Source organism: Pezoporus wallicus, unplaced genomic scaffold, assembly GCF_028554395.1.
Source record: "Pezoporus wallicus isolate ANWC-B61680 ecotype Strahan unplaced genomic scaffold, APGP_CSIRO_Pwel_v1 contig_8006, whole genome shotgun sequence".
NCBI lineage: Eukaryota > Metazoa > Chordata > Aves > Psittaciformes > Psittacidae > Pezoporus > Pezoporus wallicus.
Window position 1 is genome coordinate 429,882 of NW_026635487.1, and position 15,267 is coordinate 445,148.

At 47.3% G+C, this 15,267-nt stretch overlaps 1 protein-coding gene and 2 long non-coding RNA genes across 3 annotated transcripts in view; all 3 read right to left on the reverse strand.

Moving 5' to 3' along the window:
• Positions 1 to 1,118: 1,118 nt before the first annotated feature.
• Positions 1,119 to 3,004, reverse strand: LOC130611036 (uncharacterized). The gene is made up of 2 exons (XR_008975142.1): positions 2,872 to 3,004; positions 1,119 to 1,375 (listed from the first exon to the last, which is right to left on the reverse strand). It is a non-coding gene; the product is annotated as an uncharacterized LOC130611036 (long non-coding RNA).
• Positions 3,005 to 7,994: 4,990 nt separating this feature from the next.
• Positions 7,995 to 10,440, reverse strand: LOC130611160 (uncharacterized). Its single transcript, XR_008975185.1, has 3 exons — positions 10,330 to 10,440; positions 9,468 to 9,603; positions 7,995 to 8,282 (listed from the first exon to the last, which is right to left on the reverse strand). It is a non-coding gene; the product is annotated as an uncharacterized LOC130611160 (long non-coding RNA).
• A 2,442-nt stretch (positions 10,441 to 12,882) lies between these two features.
• The window catches only part of PEX14 (peroxisomal biogenesis factor 14), a 76,226-nt gene continuing 73,841 nt past the window's right edge, over positions 12,883 to 15,267 (reverse strand). The window contains exon 9 of the mRNA XM_057431602.1: positions 12,883 to 14,669. Within this exon, the coding sequence (XP_057287585.1) occupies positions 14,204 to 14,669 (466 nt within the window). The 3' untranslated portion in view covers positions 12,883 to 14,203. The remainder of the gene's footprint in view (positions 14,670 to 15,267) is intronic.

Sequence of the window (15,267 nt, forward strand, 5' to 3'; positions counted from 1 at the left end):
GTTATTGGTAGGTTGTAGTTTATTTAATTCTTTTGGAGTTCTTTTCCGCTGTCAGCTATTTGTGTGGCTTTTGTTTTCATAGGGGTTTTTTGTTTGTTTGGTTTTGTTTTGTTTGGTATATCCCCTGCCCTCAGCTCTGTGTTTTCTAGCACAACCTGATTCTTGACTAGGATGAAGCTCATGTTCCTGGGGCAGAGCGAGGGAACGAGGCCCTGGAATTTCTGCAGGGGATGGGGCAAAACGATTTTACTTTAACAGCATTTGCTGCAGGTTCTGTACATCTTCCCCATAGTCAGTACTTCGATAGCATGGCGATGGGCTCCAGGAGGAATCCCTTGGATGTAACACAAGCCACATCTTGGAAACCAGATGTGTTTATTCTGTACCACTGAAGTCATCGTGCGTATCAGTGACTTCTGTGGAAGGCAGGATCGAGCCGACTGCCTTGGAGACAGCATCCTGCCAGGTTTGCACAAAACCTGCCTGGAAGGTGCTAACGCTGAAGGCGAGGGGGAGGTTTCAGTGGCGAGGCTCAGGGCTCCCTGGGCCACTGGTATCCCTTCAGGAGAGCCGGGCTGCTTCCTGGCTGGTAGGAGCAGTTTTACCTCTCCCCTTTCGTACCTCACCAGACTCCACTGACTCGCTGCACAACAGTGGGAGAGAGCAGAGGTGTGTGGAGAAAAGGGGTAACAGACCTACCGGTAGCTCTGCCCGCTCCGGCTGGCGCTGGACATTCCTTCCATCATCCCGGTGCAGCTCACCATGATCCACGCTGACAGGGCCCTGTTTCACAAGCCCTTCTGTGTGGCTCAGCGTGCCAGAAGGGCCTTGTGTTGATCTATGCACACCATTTTCTCCCCCGAGGCATCCTACTTCTTGACATCTCAGCCCTTCTCCCAAACTTCTATCATCAGTCACCTCCAGGAGCCGGCACAGGGAATGACATTTCTTTCCCAACAGGCTACTGCTAAATGCAACCCCGGTGCAGGACCTGGCCCCTCACAGGACAGTGGCCACCCAGCAGGTTGGCCATACCCCCAGAACACATCTTACTCCACCTTCTCCAAGTCTTGTTTGTGTAAATCTCTTCCTATGTCTCTGTTCACAACAACAACAAGTCAAGAAAGTTAAACCCAGCTGTTTATTCTGCCATGTGAAGGCTTTAATTTCGGCAAAACTCTTAAGCAGATGCTGGCTGAAGGGCGCAGGTTTAAGCCCAGGCTTAAGTGCTTTTCTGAACAGAGGCCTCAACAGCACAAAGATCCCTGTTGCAGCGAGGTGGGTTCGCACTTCGAGCGATCATATCAATAGGACTGTTAATACAATGCTATTGTGCTTAAAGAATGACCAGGGAAAGAGAGGGCGAGACAACAGCCTATGAGGAGGGGGAAGAGGAGGGAGGAAATGGAACTGTTCTGTCCAAACCAAGATAAAACCCAACCAAAAGCAAACCTTGAGAAGGACCCTCCCGAGTCTGCTCCCATTCACTGCTGAAGAGCAAACAAAACCATGAAATCAAAAACTATTGACTAGATTGTTCATTCTAGCCACAAACTCAACTGGATTCAAGTCTGTGTGGAAGGAATTTTGTAAAGAAAAAAAAATAAAAAAAATAAAAAAAAATAAAAAGTTTTCCAATGTAGCAAAAAAATAACTTTAAAAAAACAAAAATGACAAAAAAAAAGACAAAGAGGGAGGATTCTAGCCTTTTGTAATCTCCATATTGCACACTAGGACTATAAGCCATTGCTAGCTCATTTTGAATTTTAAATGTGTAATTTTTTTGGGTCCTTTTTTTTTTTTGTTTTGTTGTTGTTTTATTATTTTTTTTTTTTCTTTCCGTGGGGGAGGGGGGGAAATAAATGCTTGAACCACCAATGCTCTTTTTAATGTTTTATAAATATGTATGTGTATATATATAAATATAAAAATAATATGTATGCACATATATATGTGTGTGTGTATATATCTATATGTATATACATATATATAGATATATAGATATATATATAGGTTTTGAGACAAAAAAATGCAGAAAGTGAAAAAAAAAAAACAACACCCTAACCAGGATGGTGTGCTCTGATTTACTTGAATCTGGTCTCTTCAGCACCTGCGTTATTAAGAACTGAATATTTTTCCACTTGAATTTAGTGCTATTAGAAATTTAATATATGTGTTTTATTTATTTGATTTTTTTTTTGCATGACTGATGCAAGGTTTGACATTTTCACTCAATAAAAACTGGAAAAAAAACCCCAATGTTTTAAGCGATCAAGTTGTCTTCTTCATTGAGGGGGTGGTGTATTTGTCTAAGAGCTAACAAGTCTTGGAGCAGTTTGGGTCTTTTAAAGGCTAGTCAGGGCCCTGCACCCATCAGAACAGCCCCTGGTTCGGCACTAGTGCTAAGTGCAATGGGAACCAAGTGCTCTCCATACAGACTCTGGCCTCAAGCTTTCTAAGCAGCCCTATAGTTTTACTTGAAGTGCTCACTGGGGCCCCTGGTAAACCTGATGCTTCTCCACGATGTGCTAAACTGGGACCTAGAATCAGAGATTGACTTTTCCCTTCCTACCTTGGCCTGCAAGCTCCAGGTGGTGATGGGGATCCATGGTGGAACTGTGCTTGCTGTTCCTGCCACTTGAAACCTTACAGTGACATTCAAAGCCCACTAAATCACTTTCAGTATCACCCTAACAAAAGAGAGATGAGGAGCATGAATGAAACAGCCTGTCTGCATAGAAGGGGTGGGGCTAATAAATCTACTAATCTCCACTAAAATGCAACGTGAAGCTCTGTGCTTTGACAGAACTTAGCAAGAACATGTTAAGCTGCATGCCACGCATCAACGAGCTGAAGGAAAGCATTCCTTACCTGGCCACTCCATTCCTTTTTCCTGCTGCAGAAACTTGCATACACTGTGCACGTGCAAAGTACAGTGACTGCCATCTGGGATGACTGTTGTTCAGCAAGAGGGTGTCCTGACAGCCACAGTGGGACAATACTGCTTGGTACCACTGACTGTAAAGGAACAACAGATTAGATAAAACCGCTGCGCGCTCGATGCAGCTTGTCCCCAACATCCCAGCCAAGACTCTTCCCAGACCTGGGCACTTCCACACTGGAGGTGCATTAGAACAGGCTTTTATCACCAGATCCCTGCTCTGAACGAGGCAGTAGATCCACCTTAGCCTCAGGACTTGGGGCTGTTGGGAAGAACATTTTGTGTGCTCTAAAGCAATTGCCCTCACAGTACCTGCCAGGTACCAACACGTTCCCAAGTACTCACCCCTCGGAAGAAGATGTTGCCAGCACATATCCCAGTGGTCTCTTTGGGAACCTGTCCCCTTACCAAGACATAACCGCACAAGAGCTGCCCTGTGTTGCCCCCCATGCCCTCCACCCTGCCCAAAGTTGTTCTTCCACTGGTGAGGTACAAACACTGTGAACAACACCCATGTGCAGCCGCAGACCCGCACACATCCAGCTGCCTTCCCAATAAGGCCGGGCTTGAGTGCCATGGAACTGCAACTGGTGCTGCACCAGCAGCAGGTGTCTGATGGCTGCATCCAACCCCTCTCACGGCCTCTGCGGTGCCAAATGAACAGCTCCTGGCATGAAACACAGCTCTGCTGCCTGTCCTGCCAAAGTGCTGTTGGGGATGGGGAAAGAGCAATGTCAAAGGTCCTGTGTTACCCAAAGAAAGCAAGGACAACCCCTCCCGTGTGGCTCTTCCCCTCCTAGCTCAAAGCAGCTGCGTCTTTGCACCTGCCACCCGTCAGAGCACCCAGGAGCAGCAGAGCAGTGCTTGCCAAGCCTGATGCATTGGCAGCAGCTGCCTTCTTATTAGCAGAGAGGATTAGACTCCTCTCTTTCAAAGCCCCCTCGTTGCTCCGCTGCAGCTCCCAGCCATCCTGTTTTCAGATGCCATTATCCGAACATGCTCCTAATCCAACCTTGGAGCACAGAGGTTTGTCCTCACTGGAGCTCTGCCCGCAGCACGTGGGGTATTTACATGACTGTGTTTCCTGGGGGGGGGGGGGGGGGGAACACAACAGGGGACCCAAACAACACAACTCACTGCTGGAAAGCTCTTGCAGGAACCTGCCTGCTCTGTGCAGAACTCTGGCTGCACTTCATGAAAGAATGACTAAGTCATGGGAGAAGCTGCAAGCTGAACAAATCGAAGGCTCACCACTGCATCTGCAGCTCTGCATCCAGCTGCTGCAGCTGGTGAGCCATGGAAGGCAGCAGACACACAGCGAGGCTGCTGCTTGTAACGTCAGGACAAAAACTGGGCATTGCTGCTGGTAATATTCTTTGATTACACCAAATGTACCCCTGGAACAGCATCTTTTGTGAGTGCAGAACCCTACAGTTACACACAGCCACAAAACTACACTGCCCCTTGTACATAAGAGCAGATGATAGCTACTTTTCAGCACTCTACCCGGTTGTCTGCAGCACACACCACCACAGCAGAACTACCCCTTGGCACCACCTCAAACAAAGAGCACTGCCTTCCCCTCTCCAAGCAATTCCAGACTTTAAACCAACAGAGGCAGCAAAAGTTCAACCGCCTCAAACATAAACATGCAGCGCTCAAGGTGTTCCAGGGGACAGAACGGGAGACCAGATGGTTCTGCTGCTGCTTCCAGTCAGCCTGGTTTTTAGATGGCATTAACCAACATGCTTTAGGGCAGCCTTAGCACATGGAGACCTGTCCTTGCCGGGGCTGTAACAGCCAATGAGGACAGAAATGAAGACGGCAGATTATCAGTGTTGGCTGAGAATGAAGGTAATAGCCATCACAATGGCTCGGAAAGACGATCGTGGCTATTCATCCCAGTGCGTCTCACAGACAGCCTAGCAAGGGTATTTTTAGCAATAACTAGGAAAATGATACTTTGAGTTACACCTCTCCTTATGTCCTAGACCTGCAAGGAACAGTTTTTATACTGTGGAAGGCATTCATTTAATTTGCAGGAATCTTTCTTACCAGCTCCAACCTTCATTCCCCTTTAGTGAAGCCCATCTCCCAGGGAGCTGCATGCAGAGCAGTTGGTCTGGGGCAGCCAGCGATCACACTGAGCCACCCCCTCAGGTGTGCAGAGCTGGAGCCCATGCCCAGCCAAATCCTCCTCGCAGCTTGCTCAGCTGAGTACAGAGTGCAGTAAAGCATGTCTGACTCTGGAGGATATTTACTCCGGCAGCACAACGCCTCCTACACCAAAGCAGAAGGAAATTCAGAGTTCTGCTGCTTACTGGTACAGAGGAAAAGCAGCTCTTGTGACACACAACATGTACTGGGCATAACTTGCAGCTTGCAAGGACCAGTGCTCAACACTGGCTTTCTAAGGCTAAATAACATTGAGGCCTAGACTTAGAATCATAGAATAGTTAGGGTTGGAAAGAACCTTAAGATCATCCAGTTCCAACCCCCTGCATGGGCAGGGACACCTCACACTAAACCATGGCACCCAAGGCCTCGTCCAACCTGGTCTTGAACACTGCCAGGGATGGCGCATTCATAACCTCCCTGGGCAACCCATTCCAGTGCCTCACCACCCTAAAAGGAAAGAATTTCCTCCTTATATCCAATCTAAACTTCCCCTGTTTAAGTTTTAACCCGTTCCCTCTTGTCCTATCCTTGCTAAGGAAATGGCTCTGTTAAATAAGCCCATCTTTATACCTCTAGATTAGAGAAAATTAGATCAAATCTGGAGCTGAGCAGGATTTTAGAACAGAAGAGAAGTGGTCAAGTCCCTGGGTATGAGTGTGGCTGAGATGTCCAAAGGAGCCCAGTTTCAGGGGATTCTGTAGGGCAGGAAAGGGGAGCTACACATGTGCTGCTGCAGCTTTAGAAATACCTACTACTGAGAAAACAGGGCATGTCTGACGGGGTGGCAGCACTGGAGACTCCTAGATCTCTCAGCAGACTAGCAAGAGTTATTCCCCCTCCCTGTCACAGGACCAGAGGCCAGAAGTAGAAATCCTGACAACACAGACGCAAAAGGGGAAAAAGCATTCACACAATGTAGGAAAAATGAACTGAGCCAGCTTCTGGTACTACCCATGCTGCCCGGGTTACGGGAGCCAAGACGGGCACTGGCCATTACCAGGTAACAGCCAGCCAACAGCTAATAAATGCCTTGACACTTCCTGGAGAAACATTTTCACGGGGCATTATCATGCAGTGTACTAACAGCCAGTACACCACCACAAAGCCAGGGACAAGTATTACGACAGAGAAGTGTGCACCAAACGTTCAAACCTGAGCTCTAAAATTTCCTTCCCAGTTCTGCACGAGCCCATCCCAAGAAGGAAGGCTCTGAACCTACAATAAGGTACATACAGGCTGCATCAACCCCTGCTGTCACAGCCACGTCCTGCATTGGCACCTCTGGGCTGTTGCACACAGGCATGAAACTGCATTCACAAACCTGCAGTGCCCTTTTGGAGAACTTTTAAAGCAGCAGCTCTTGGGGAAAGGGAAGGAGAGGAGCTATAGCCAAATATCCCCCCCGCCAATCTGCATGCAATCTGCATGGAAGACTGAAGCTTTCAAACATGACAATAAAATCTCACATCGTCTTCAAGGAGAACATGAACTTTAAAGACTTCTCAGAAGTCAGCGAGCAGCTTGTACCTCTTCCAAGCAAAAAAAGGCATGTAGATTGCTGGGAATGCTTCAGGAGTTTCACATACGCACGTGCACACACACGAATAAATAAGTAATTTCTGCCTTTCTCTTCAAACCAAGGCAGAACTTAGTTTAATGCAACCAAACTTGGGAAGATGAGAGCATGCATAAATATACCTGTGCACGAGACTTGCACATGAATGCCTACAGCAAAACACACAGGTTTGCCCAATACCTGTGCGGGGACAAGTTTAGGTGAAAGCACACACGAGCATGGGAAGGAACTGCATGTGTGATGTGCACTATACCTGGTATTTTTTATGAGTATCTATAAAAAGGTAAGGATAGGTAAGATGCTTTTGAGTCCCTCTGTTCCAGTGTTAAGTGGAAATCCACATCCTGGCAGGAAGACCCTGATTTTTGGGTCTCTGTCTGCTGTCTTGAACAAACTTCACCAATAACTGAAAGCTGACAACAGCTAAGTCTGGAGGTAACAGTCTCTACCAAAGGGGTGAGGGCAAAGAGGAGAGAAAGGCACTAAACAGCATCTGTAGGCACAGCAGTGTTAGAAGGGATGACAGGTTCTTCATGCCAGCTCTGGGGCAAGAAGTGAGCTCACTGGAGTCCCTAACATGCATCTTCCCTTCCAAGGGACAAGTGCTTGCTCCAAAGATAGGAACATGGCCCCTCCAGAAGCAGATCCCTTCACCTTGCCTGGGGCAGGCAGGGTGCTCTGGCCCTTGAAGTGCCCCAGGCCCATGGTGGCTGAGGAGGGGTGGCCAACAGAGGCAGCTTTCCTCCTTCCTTCTGCTCTTTTTTGGCAGGGAAACTCTAAAACAAACAAATGAAGAAACACTGAGGATTTAAGTAAACAGACCAAGATTTATCTGACAGGCTGCTGAGCCTTTCCCTGCCCCCTTCCCACAGGGCACGGTGCTGCCTTGTGCTCTCGCTGGGAAGCCAGCTACCAACATCTGCCCCGAGCCCTTGCTGTCACCAGCAGCCCCTAGGACCCTCCTGTGATCCCAGGCCACAGCCAAGCTCTGCCTAAACATCAGAGCTCTACAGCCCAACACATTAAAGAGGATAAAAAATAGCCATTTGGGCTGTAACCACAGCAAGGCAAAGCCCCTCGCAGGGAGCCACGCTTGCTCATTGGGCTACCAGGCACCAATCCTACAAGTCACGTCTCAGCTGGAGCTTGTTGCACCCATGAGATGGAAGGGAACCAGAGGCAGCACCTCCCAAGGCTGTAACAGCCACCACACAGAGATGGTTCCCCACAGCTAACACATCACCCCCTCTGCAGAGCTAGACAGGACACCCACTGCCAGGGCACCCACTACATCTCTATTTTACAGAGATTAGTAAACTCTGCCTGTGGGTTTGAGTTGGGTTATAAAGGAGGTAAGAAATAGATGCAATAGTGGGATGTTCCAGTTTCAGTTGAAATATCAGGCTGCACTCAGCTCCTTCTGGGGAACAGAAGAGACTGTGAAGCAAGAAGGAACCCAAATCTCACACCCAAAACTTGCTGGCTGCTGCAGTGGAAGCATTGATATTACCGCACAGCAATGCACAGACACAAAACATATGAAGCAAGCAGGCAACAGACATGCAGAGATGAAATCTACTGTTGATACTGTAGGAGGACAGGAAGTAAAGAGTAAGTAAGTCATCTACATAGGAAAGCTGCAGCTATATCACACACAGTCTTTTGTGAATGCATGTATCAGTCAAAGCTGCTTAAGTAAAGCCCATCTGTTCAAAGAGATGGAAAAACGTCCACCCAAGAATTTGCTCAGGTTGAATTAAAAATCACTTAAAGATATTCATCTTAAGGAGATGTTACCCTAGCTCCACACAGATAAAACACCAGTACTAACTTACAGAAACAAGGATAAAGTTGGAAGCAGTCTGCTTCTAAAGTGTTAGCAAGAGGAGAGCATTGGGCATCAGGAGACAGGCATGATGAAACACTGAAAACCCAACAACTGGGATGCTGTACAGAACAGACATGCCAGGCAAAGTGCCCAAGAGGCAGACAAACAGGCTGGCAATGGGACAGGCACAGAAGGAAAAACAGGCAACAAATAAGCCAGTTGTACTTCTAGGTCCTCTCAATCAGCCCTATCCAATCAATCACCTCCCTCAGGAGCCACAGTCCTAAAGAAAAGCAAGTATTTTACCTAAACCAGGAGAAAATACAACGTCAAATCCACCCCCACCCCCCCTTCAGGTATGTACTTGGAGCCAGCACCACAAACCATCTCTCATCGTTTGTGCAAACAGAGAATTAAAAAAGCAAAATCCTGAAGGGTTAAATCCTGCAGCAGATGCAGAGAAGAAGGGCTTGGTGGGGAAACAGGAGCGTTCCTCCAAGATGCTCCATGTTGGAAGGAGCCCCTGAGCAGTCCTTGCAAAGCATTTGGGGAGGTTTTCAGTCTGAAAGACACTTTACAAAAATAAATTGTAATTGAGTTTAATAATCTTCCCCTTTTCAGAAAGGGCCTGACAGATGCTGCCTAGTGCTCACTTCTGCCCCATTTCAAATATTTTTACCTTATTTGGATGAAATATATTATTTTTCTAATGAAAGGAGGTTGTGGGCTGGTTTTTTTTTCCCAAAGAGCTGGTTTTCCCTCCGTCCAGCTGGTGCCTTTATTAGGTTAGTGCTTGCTCCCTTTCGTGGATGGGATTGTTTTTTTCCCTCAGCTGGGAGAGCCCATGCCAGCCCCTCCATCTACAAGTGTGCAGTTCAGAGCTCCTACTACACAGCAAGTGGAAGAGCTGCATCATCCCTCTTCCTTCATACCCCAAAATTCACCTTAGGTACATTTCCATTACTTACTTTCACTTTTTGAGAGGATACACAGTGGTAAGACACAGCTTTCCATCAGCATAATAGGTGAACACAGCTCTAAAGGTGCCTACAGAGACTGACTCCTGAGGGAAGCAGCAGGCTGGGATAGGATGGTACAAGGGAAAATGAGGAAAGGGGGAAGTTCTCTCTTGTGCCCTCAGGTAAATGGTTTCTTGTGTTTCACCTCCCAGCATCCCTCTATTTATGTTTTCAATCCCTGAAGGCCAAGTCCCTCTCTTCCTCTGCACTTGCATACCACCCATTGGTATGAGAGCTCAAGTCCATGCAGGAAGACTCTCAGCTCAAGCTTAATGTCAGTTTTTGGTGCACAGGGTCACCACCACATACGGTTTGTGCTTAACATAAACCATCACCACAAAGAAGGGACCTCCCAAAGCTTCCTGATGTCAAAGCCCTTGGGAAAAACATGTACTCCACAACCTGCTGAGTGTGGAAGGTCTAAGTATGCATGGAGACCTTGGCTTCAACACCACAGGTTTACAACAAAAAGCTACTCTGGACCTCCTGCCTAGCCTTTGTTTTGCTCAAGCATCACACTGCCCCATCAAAGGAACAGCAAAGGCAGCCTCCATTTCTGCAGTAGGCACTGCAAATGAAAGCCATGGAGCAGACAGAGACTTTTTTCACAGCTTCCTCCCTGCCCCAGGCAGCATCCCAGCATATACCATGTACATATAGCAGTACACATCAGAACAGACCTAACAAACCCCGACCAGGGTGAGGCAGCCACTGGCAATGCAGCCAGTTCCCCCCACTTTATTGAAGACAAAGTCAAGAGAAAACATAGTTATTAAAAAGCACTTACTTGGCAGAAGCATCCAAGCTGCAAGAAGAAAAGGCCAGATCTAAAATGCCTGTCGCCAGGCCAGGCCAAGATGGCCAAGTGACCAGTGCAGGCTGCTGCAGGAGGGCTGGGGTCCTGCTCCAGGGCACAGCAGTTAATGGGGGTTGGAGTTTTTGTGTGAGCATGAAACCTGGTTCCCAAAGTTGGCTTTGCCTGCAGCTTTTGTCACATCTTTACATTTACCAGCCAGCATTTTTTACTATCACATGTGGAAACTGAGGCACTCTTACAAGGAAAATACTTTGCAGCAAAGCAGCAAGTTCACATGGGATCCTACAGTCCGTCCTCCTCCTCCTGGTCCCCAACACTGTCAGGTTACACCCTCAACACCCAAATGGCAATGAAAAAACCCTTCCTGCGTCTGATGGTGAAGATGCACATAGGACTTATTTGTCACATCTGGGGGTGAGGAAGGTTGGACAAAGATGATCAGCAGATACGTCTCTTAACCCGTTCCCACTTTGTCACATTTTCTGAGTTCCCCACATTCCTCTTGCAGTTATTGAAAAGGGAGCTTTTATATCCTCAAATTACTGGAAAGCACCAGCCTGTTATTGTTTCCTCTAGGAGGGAGAGCACAGGCTCACAGGGTTTCACTGAAACGTGCTCAAATAACAGTGTTCAGAGGAAGCTCCCTTCACCTGCTTTTTATACCGTACCAAGGATCTATAGGAACCATGTTATGAACCCACTGAACTCACCAACCAGGGTGTTGTTATTCTTCTTCCTGTGTCAAAACAAAGGCTGATTACACAGTAAAACAGAGTATTTGAATACAGCCAGATGGTGGGTGACTGCTGCTGCTGCTGTCTCTCTTGTTCTGCAGATAAAAGGTTTGCTATCTGGTCATCTTTCAGCTAATATGATGCCATTCCCAGTGCCTACTGGCCAATGGGCTAAACATTTCACAGGGCAGCTGATCTAAGTGGGCTTTTTTTCTAGTAAAAAAAACAAAAAGGAGAAGTTAGTTACAAGTTAGCAGTGAGGCTACATGGTTCATAAGGACCAAAACACCCCACAACTGTTGCTATGCTGGAGAGACAAGGAACACGAGACAGAGGAACAAAACTCGTGATGCACAACAATACCTGCTGCTAAGAAGGACTTGGCTTGTTCCAAATTCTCTGCTGGTGGGTTGGATCTCTTCAACAAAGTACACAAACATCCCATCAGCAGCCAGAGGCCCGGAGTTGGAGTTTTTGAGCAACAATGGCTCTGATGGAGTTTTCTGGGATTCATCAGGTTGGGGAAAGGAAAAACAATGACCTATTGAATTGGTAAGGGTTGTAAGAAGCACAACTAAGGGAGGGAAGAGAGCAGCTGAAGAAAACTGCTTTTTACCCTGCACCAGAAATGTGGAGGTAAATGCATTGAACACTGGCAACATGGAGGAAAAGGGGGGAAAAGGGAACCCGCAGGGATGCTTGTACTGTAAACCTCGTAAGTCACTCTGCAAGGCACATACCTCAGCAAAATATTTTCCACATTTCACCAACTGCTGTTGTCCAGGCACTTTCTATTTTCAAAACCTTCTATGTATATAAAATGTACACAGGCAGGACAATACTTTTTCATCACATCCCTGCGTTCAGTCATGTTTTCTTTTCACAAGGATTCTTGGCTTGGAGAAATGAAAAGTGCCATCTCTTAAGGAAAGCCTTTCCTTTTAAACACTTTCAAATTTGCCCTGTTTTAGCTAAACGTGACGTTCTTTGTGAACGTTAAACAGTGGAGAGGGAGACTGAGAGGGAGAGGGACACACACACACACACTCACTCACTCACTCCTGGGGAAGATATTCGTCCATTTAAGGCATGAGAAATCATCACATTCAGCAGCAGGTCTAAATACAGTAATAGGAAGGTCCCTTTCGCTCCCCCTGAGCAGGAAAATGTCACTGTGTACCAGACACCCAAATACTCAGGAATCAAGTAAATCCCTCATTTTTAAGAAGGGAGCCAAATACTTATGCTGTACAAAGATGGGACTGCAGTAGCTACGAGTTACTTGCTGCATGCCATTTCTTTCAATGGCTTCTGCACTGACATGGCAGGGTTAGAGCAGTCATGGGATATGGCGCAGCATTCCCTGCTGGTAGATAAGACCAAGGGGCTGTGGGATATCTCACACTCCCTTCAGCACCTCCTGCTGCTGGGGGTGGAAGGAGAGGGATGCTGCATTCTGCACCCTCCAGAGCCTCCTGCTGGGAGGATAGACACTGGAATAGCTGCATGTTACTCACCAGATGATACATCCACCTTGTCCTCTGGAACACCAGAGGCAACCCAGCATTACAGCGTTGGTGCTCTTTATATTGTACCTTATATTGCACTTATTTACACTGTTCTCCACGCTGCCTCCTGCTGATATAACCTAGTATTGGAACAGTCAGAAAATCAACCATAAACATCCTTCAGAAAACATTTTATAAGGCCTGAATTTCTGTGACAGTCCCTTTCCCCTCCCTTTCCCACCCAAAAATAAGAGCCACAGCAATCCAGTAATAGCCTGGTGTTAAATAGTGGTAACTCATATTTATTACAATTATATACAATCATATTTTATATTTGAAATCTATACATGATCACACAGACGAGCACACTTGCTTGGTGAGGACAGTGAGACTCAGTTGTTACAAGAATTGCTCTGCTAAGAGGCTCTGATGCAGTGAATAATATAATTGGACACCACCATTTTACCACCTGAGAACACAATGCTGCAAATGAGAGGTTTCAAAATTCACTGGTTTCATTTGTGTAAAGCCCCAGTGGTGCAAGAAAAGGCTGGACTGGGCAAGAAGGGCCAGTGCTTAACACCTCAGAGCTGGAACTGTCTTCTGTAGAGACTGCTTTGCTGAAGGAGTCACTGGTCATTTAAGATGGGTTTTCTCCTCATTCAGGGAGAAAACCTGGCTAAAAACCATTGCAAAGATTCAGAATTAATCAACTGTTTCAGCATCTGATATCACCTTGTATTAATTCAGGGCTACTAGTCAAAAGTTGATGTGAGCGTCTTGTCTTTGGAGGAGGAAGGGTAATAACTGGGATGAGTGGAGTCAGCTTCTTTTAAACCTTCTTTTACTGGCGAGCAATCAGTAACAAAGCCACTTGTTCTCGTGGATTTTACTGTGGCCATGAAACCTGGGCTTGGTCTCTAGCAAGAGGCCACTTTGATGAGTGGAAGTATGTGGGGTGGAAACAGTGTTCTTTGGACCCCACAGAAATTTAGTGTTTTTAGATACTAGGTAGTTTCAGGAATTTGAGGCTTGACATAAGGCTTGGGAGAGCCAAGACTGAGATCTGGTGAGGAATTCAGGGTTAAAACGTTCTTTTTTTTTGGCAACCGAATATCAAGTAGTTTTAGAAATAAACCAGAGGGTTATTTTGGGAAACAGAGAACTGGTTTGGGCCTTTTGTGGGGATTAAAGGCTGGTGAAATCAAAAAGCTCAGGACAGACTGGTTTCTGAAATTGGAGAGGACTAGGAGGCAGCAAAGAGGCTGGCTGCTTTGGGAGAGATGGTGTTTATGTAAGAGAACTGACTCTCTAGCTGTGGTGCATGGTAAGGCGATTGGTCTTCCAGCCTAGGCAATGCCCCCAGCTCATGGGCAGAAGGTCTGGGAGGGGAGAAGAAGCCACTGCAACGCTGCAAAGCCCTGTGGTGAAACAGGGCCCACCTTGTTCACTGGGCAATCATGACCCTGCTCAAGGTCAGTCATGGAAGGATCATGGGAGAGGATGGTGGCACTTCTCTCCTCAAAATGGGAGAGGCACCGGGGACAGTGCAGGAGCCTAGGGAAGATGTACAGCAGCAGCAGCAGCAGAAGCCAGGGTGTCTTAGTCAATCTCATTCTCATTGCTGGCCCCCTCAGGTCTTCGTAGCTTTTCTACTTGCTCATTAATCTGACCATCCCCTCCTCGCCGGTCCTCCGTCTGGACACCCAGACATTCCTCCTCATCCACATGGCTAACATCATCATCCTCATCGTCCTCTTCCTCCTCTTCATTCCTTTTGGTTTCCCTTTTCTCCTCCTCCCCCTGCACCTCCATCCGCACTTGGCTCTTGACGTCAATCACTGCCTTGTTGCCCTCCTCCGTGCTCAGGAGATGGCAGCTGACCTTTGAGCCCTCAGGGCTGTGGTTCTCCTTGACTGGTGATGAGGTGGTAGACTCGTTGCTGACAGGGGAGATGTCACTGCTGCTGTTATGGTTGGCAACAACAGGGTTGGAGGGTGAGCTTGGCTTCACTGGGATCTGCCATGACGGGATCTTAGGAGCCGAAGGGGAGGGAGGGAACTGCCTCCTTGGGGGAGGGAAGAGGGGAAGAAAAGGAGAGAAAGGGGTTTTTATTACAAACACTGAGGGGTTATCATTCAAGAGAACGGTATTTGCGCTGCAGAAACCATGTAAAGCAGGGCTAAGACTGCAAGTCTCCATTGACATAAATGAACAAACCCAAGGCCACTTCACTTCTTCAGCCAGAATCTCAAAGTGCTTTACAAGCACCCAGTAATCGAGCCTGCACCCACAGAAAATATCACAGCTGGGCAATCTGAAGTACCAAAATGATCTGGTTTGGCCAGTGGCACACAGTAAGCTGGCACTCAGGAATGCTGCCTGTGGGAAGACATGGGTGTCCCTTTATAAAACAATCGCTAATTAATTGGTAAAGAAAATTCCCACTGGAGCAAGAAGTCAGACACACCAGGTCCTTGTGCCCGAGCCAAGGAATTTCACCATCTGGCTCTCACCTCCACTGTGATACTCAGCTATTGCACTGTGGCTCAGTGCAATCCAGAGCCTATCTTCTAGTCCCAGCATGCACTTCACATGTTTGGGCCAGGTCCTGGTGCCACAAACTGGTTCAGCTTCTCTGACTTGAATGGAGTCATATTAGCTCG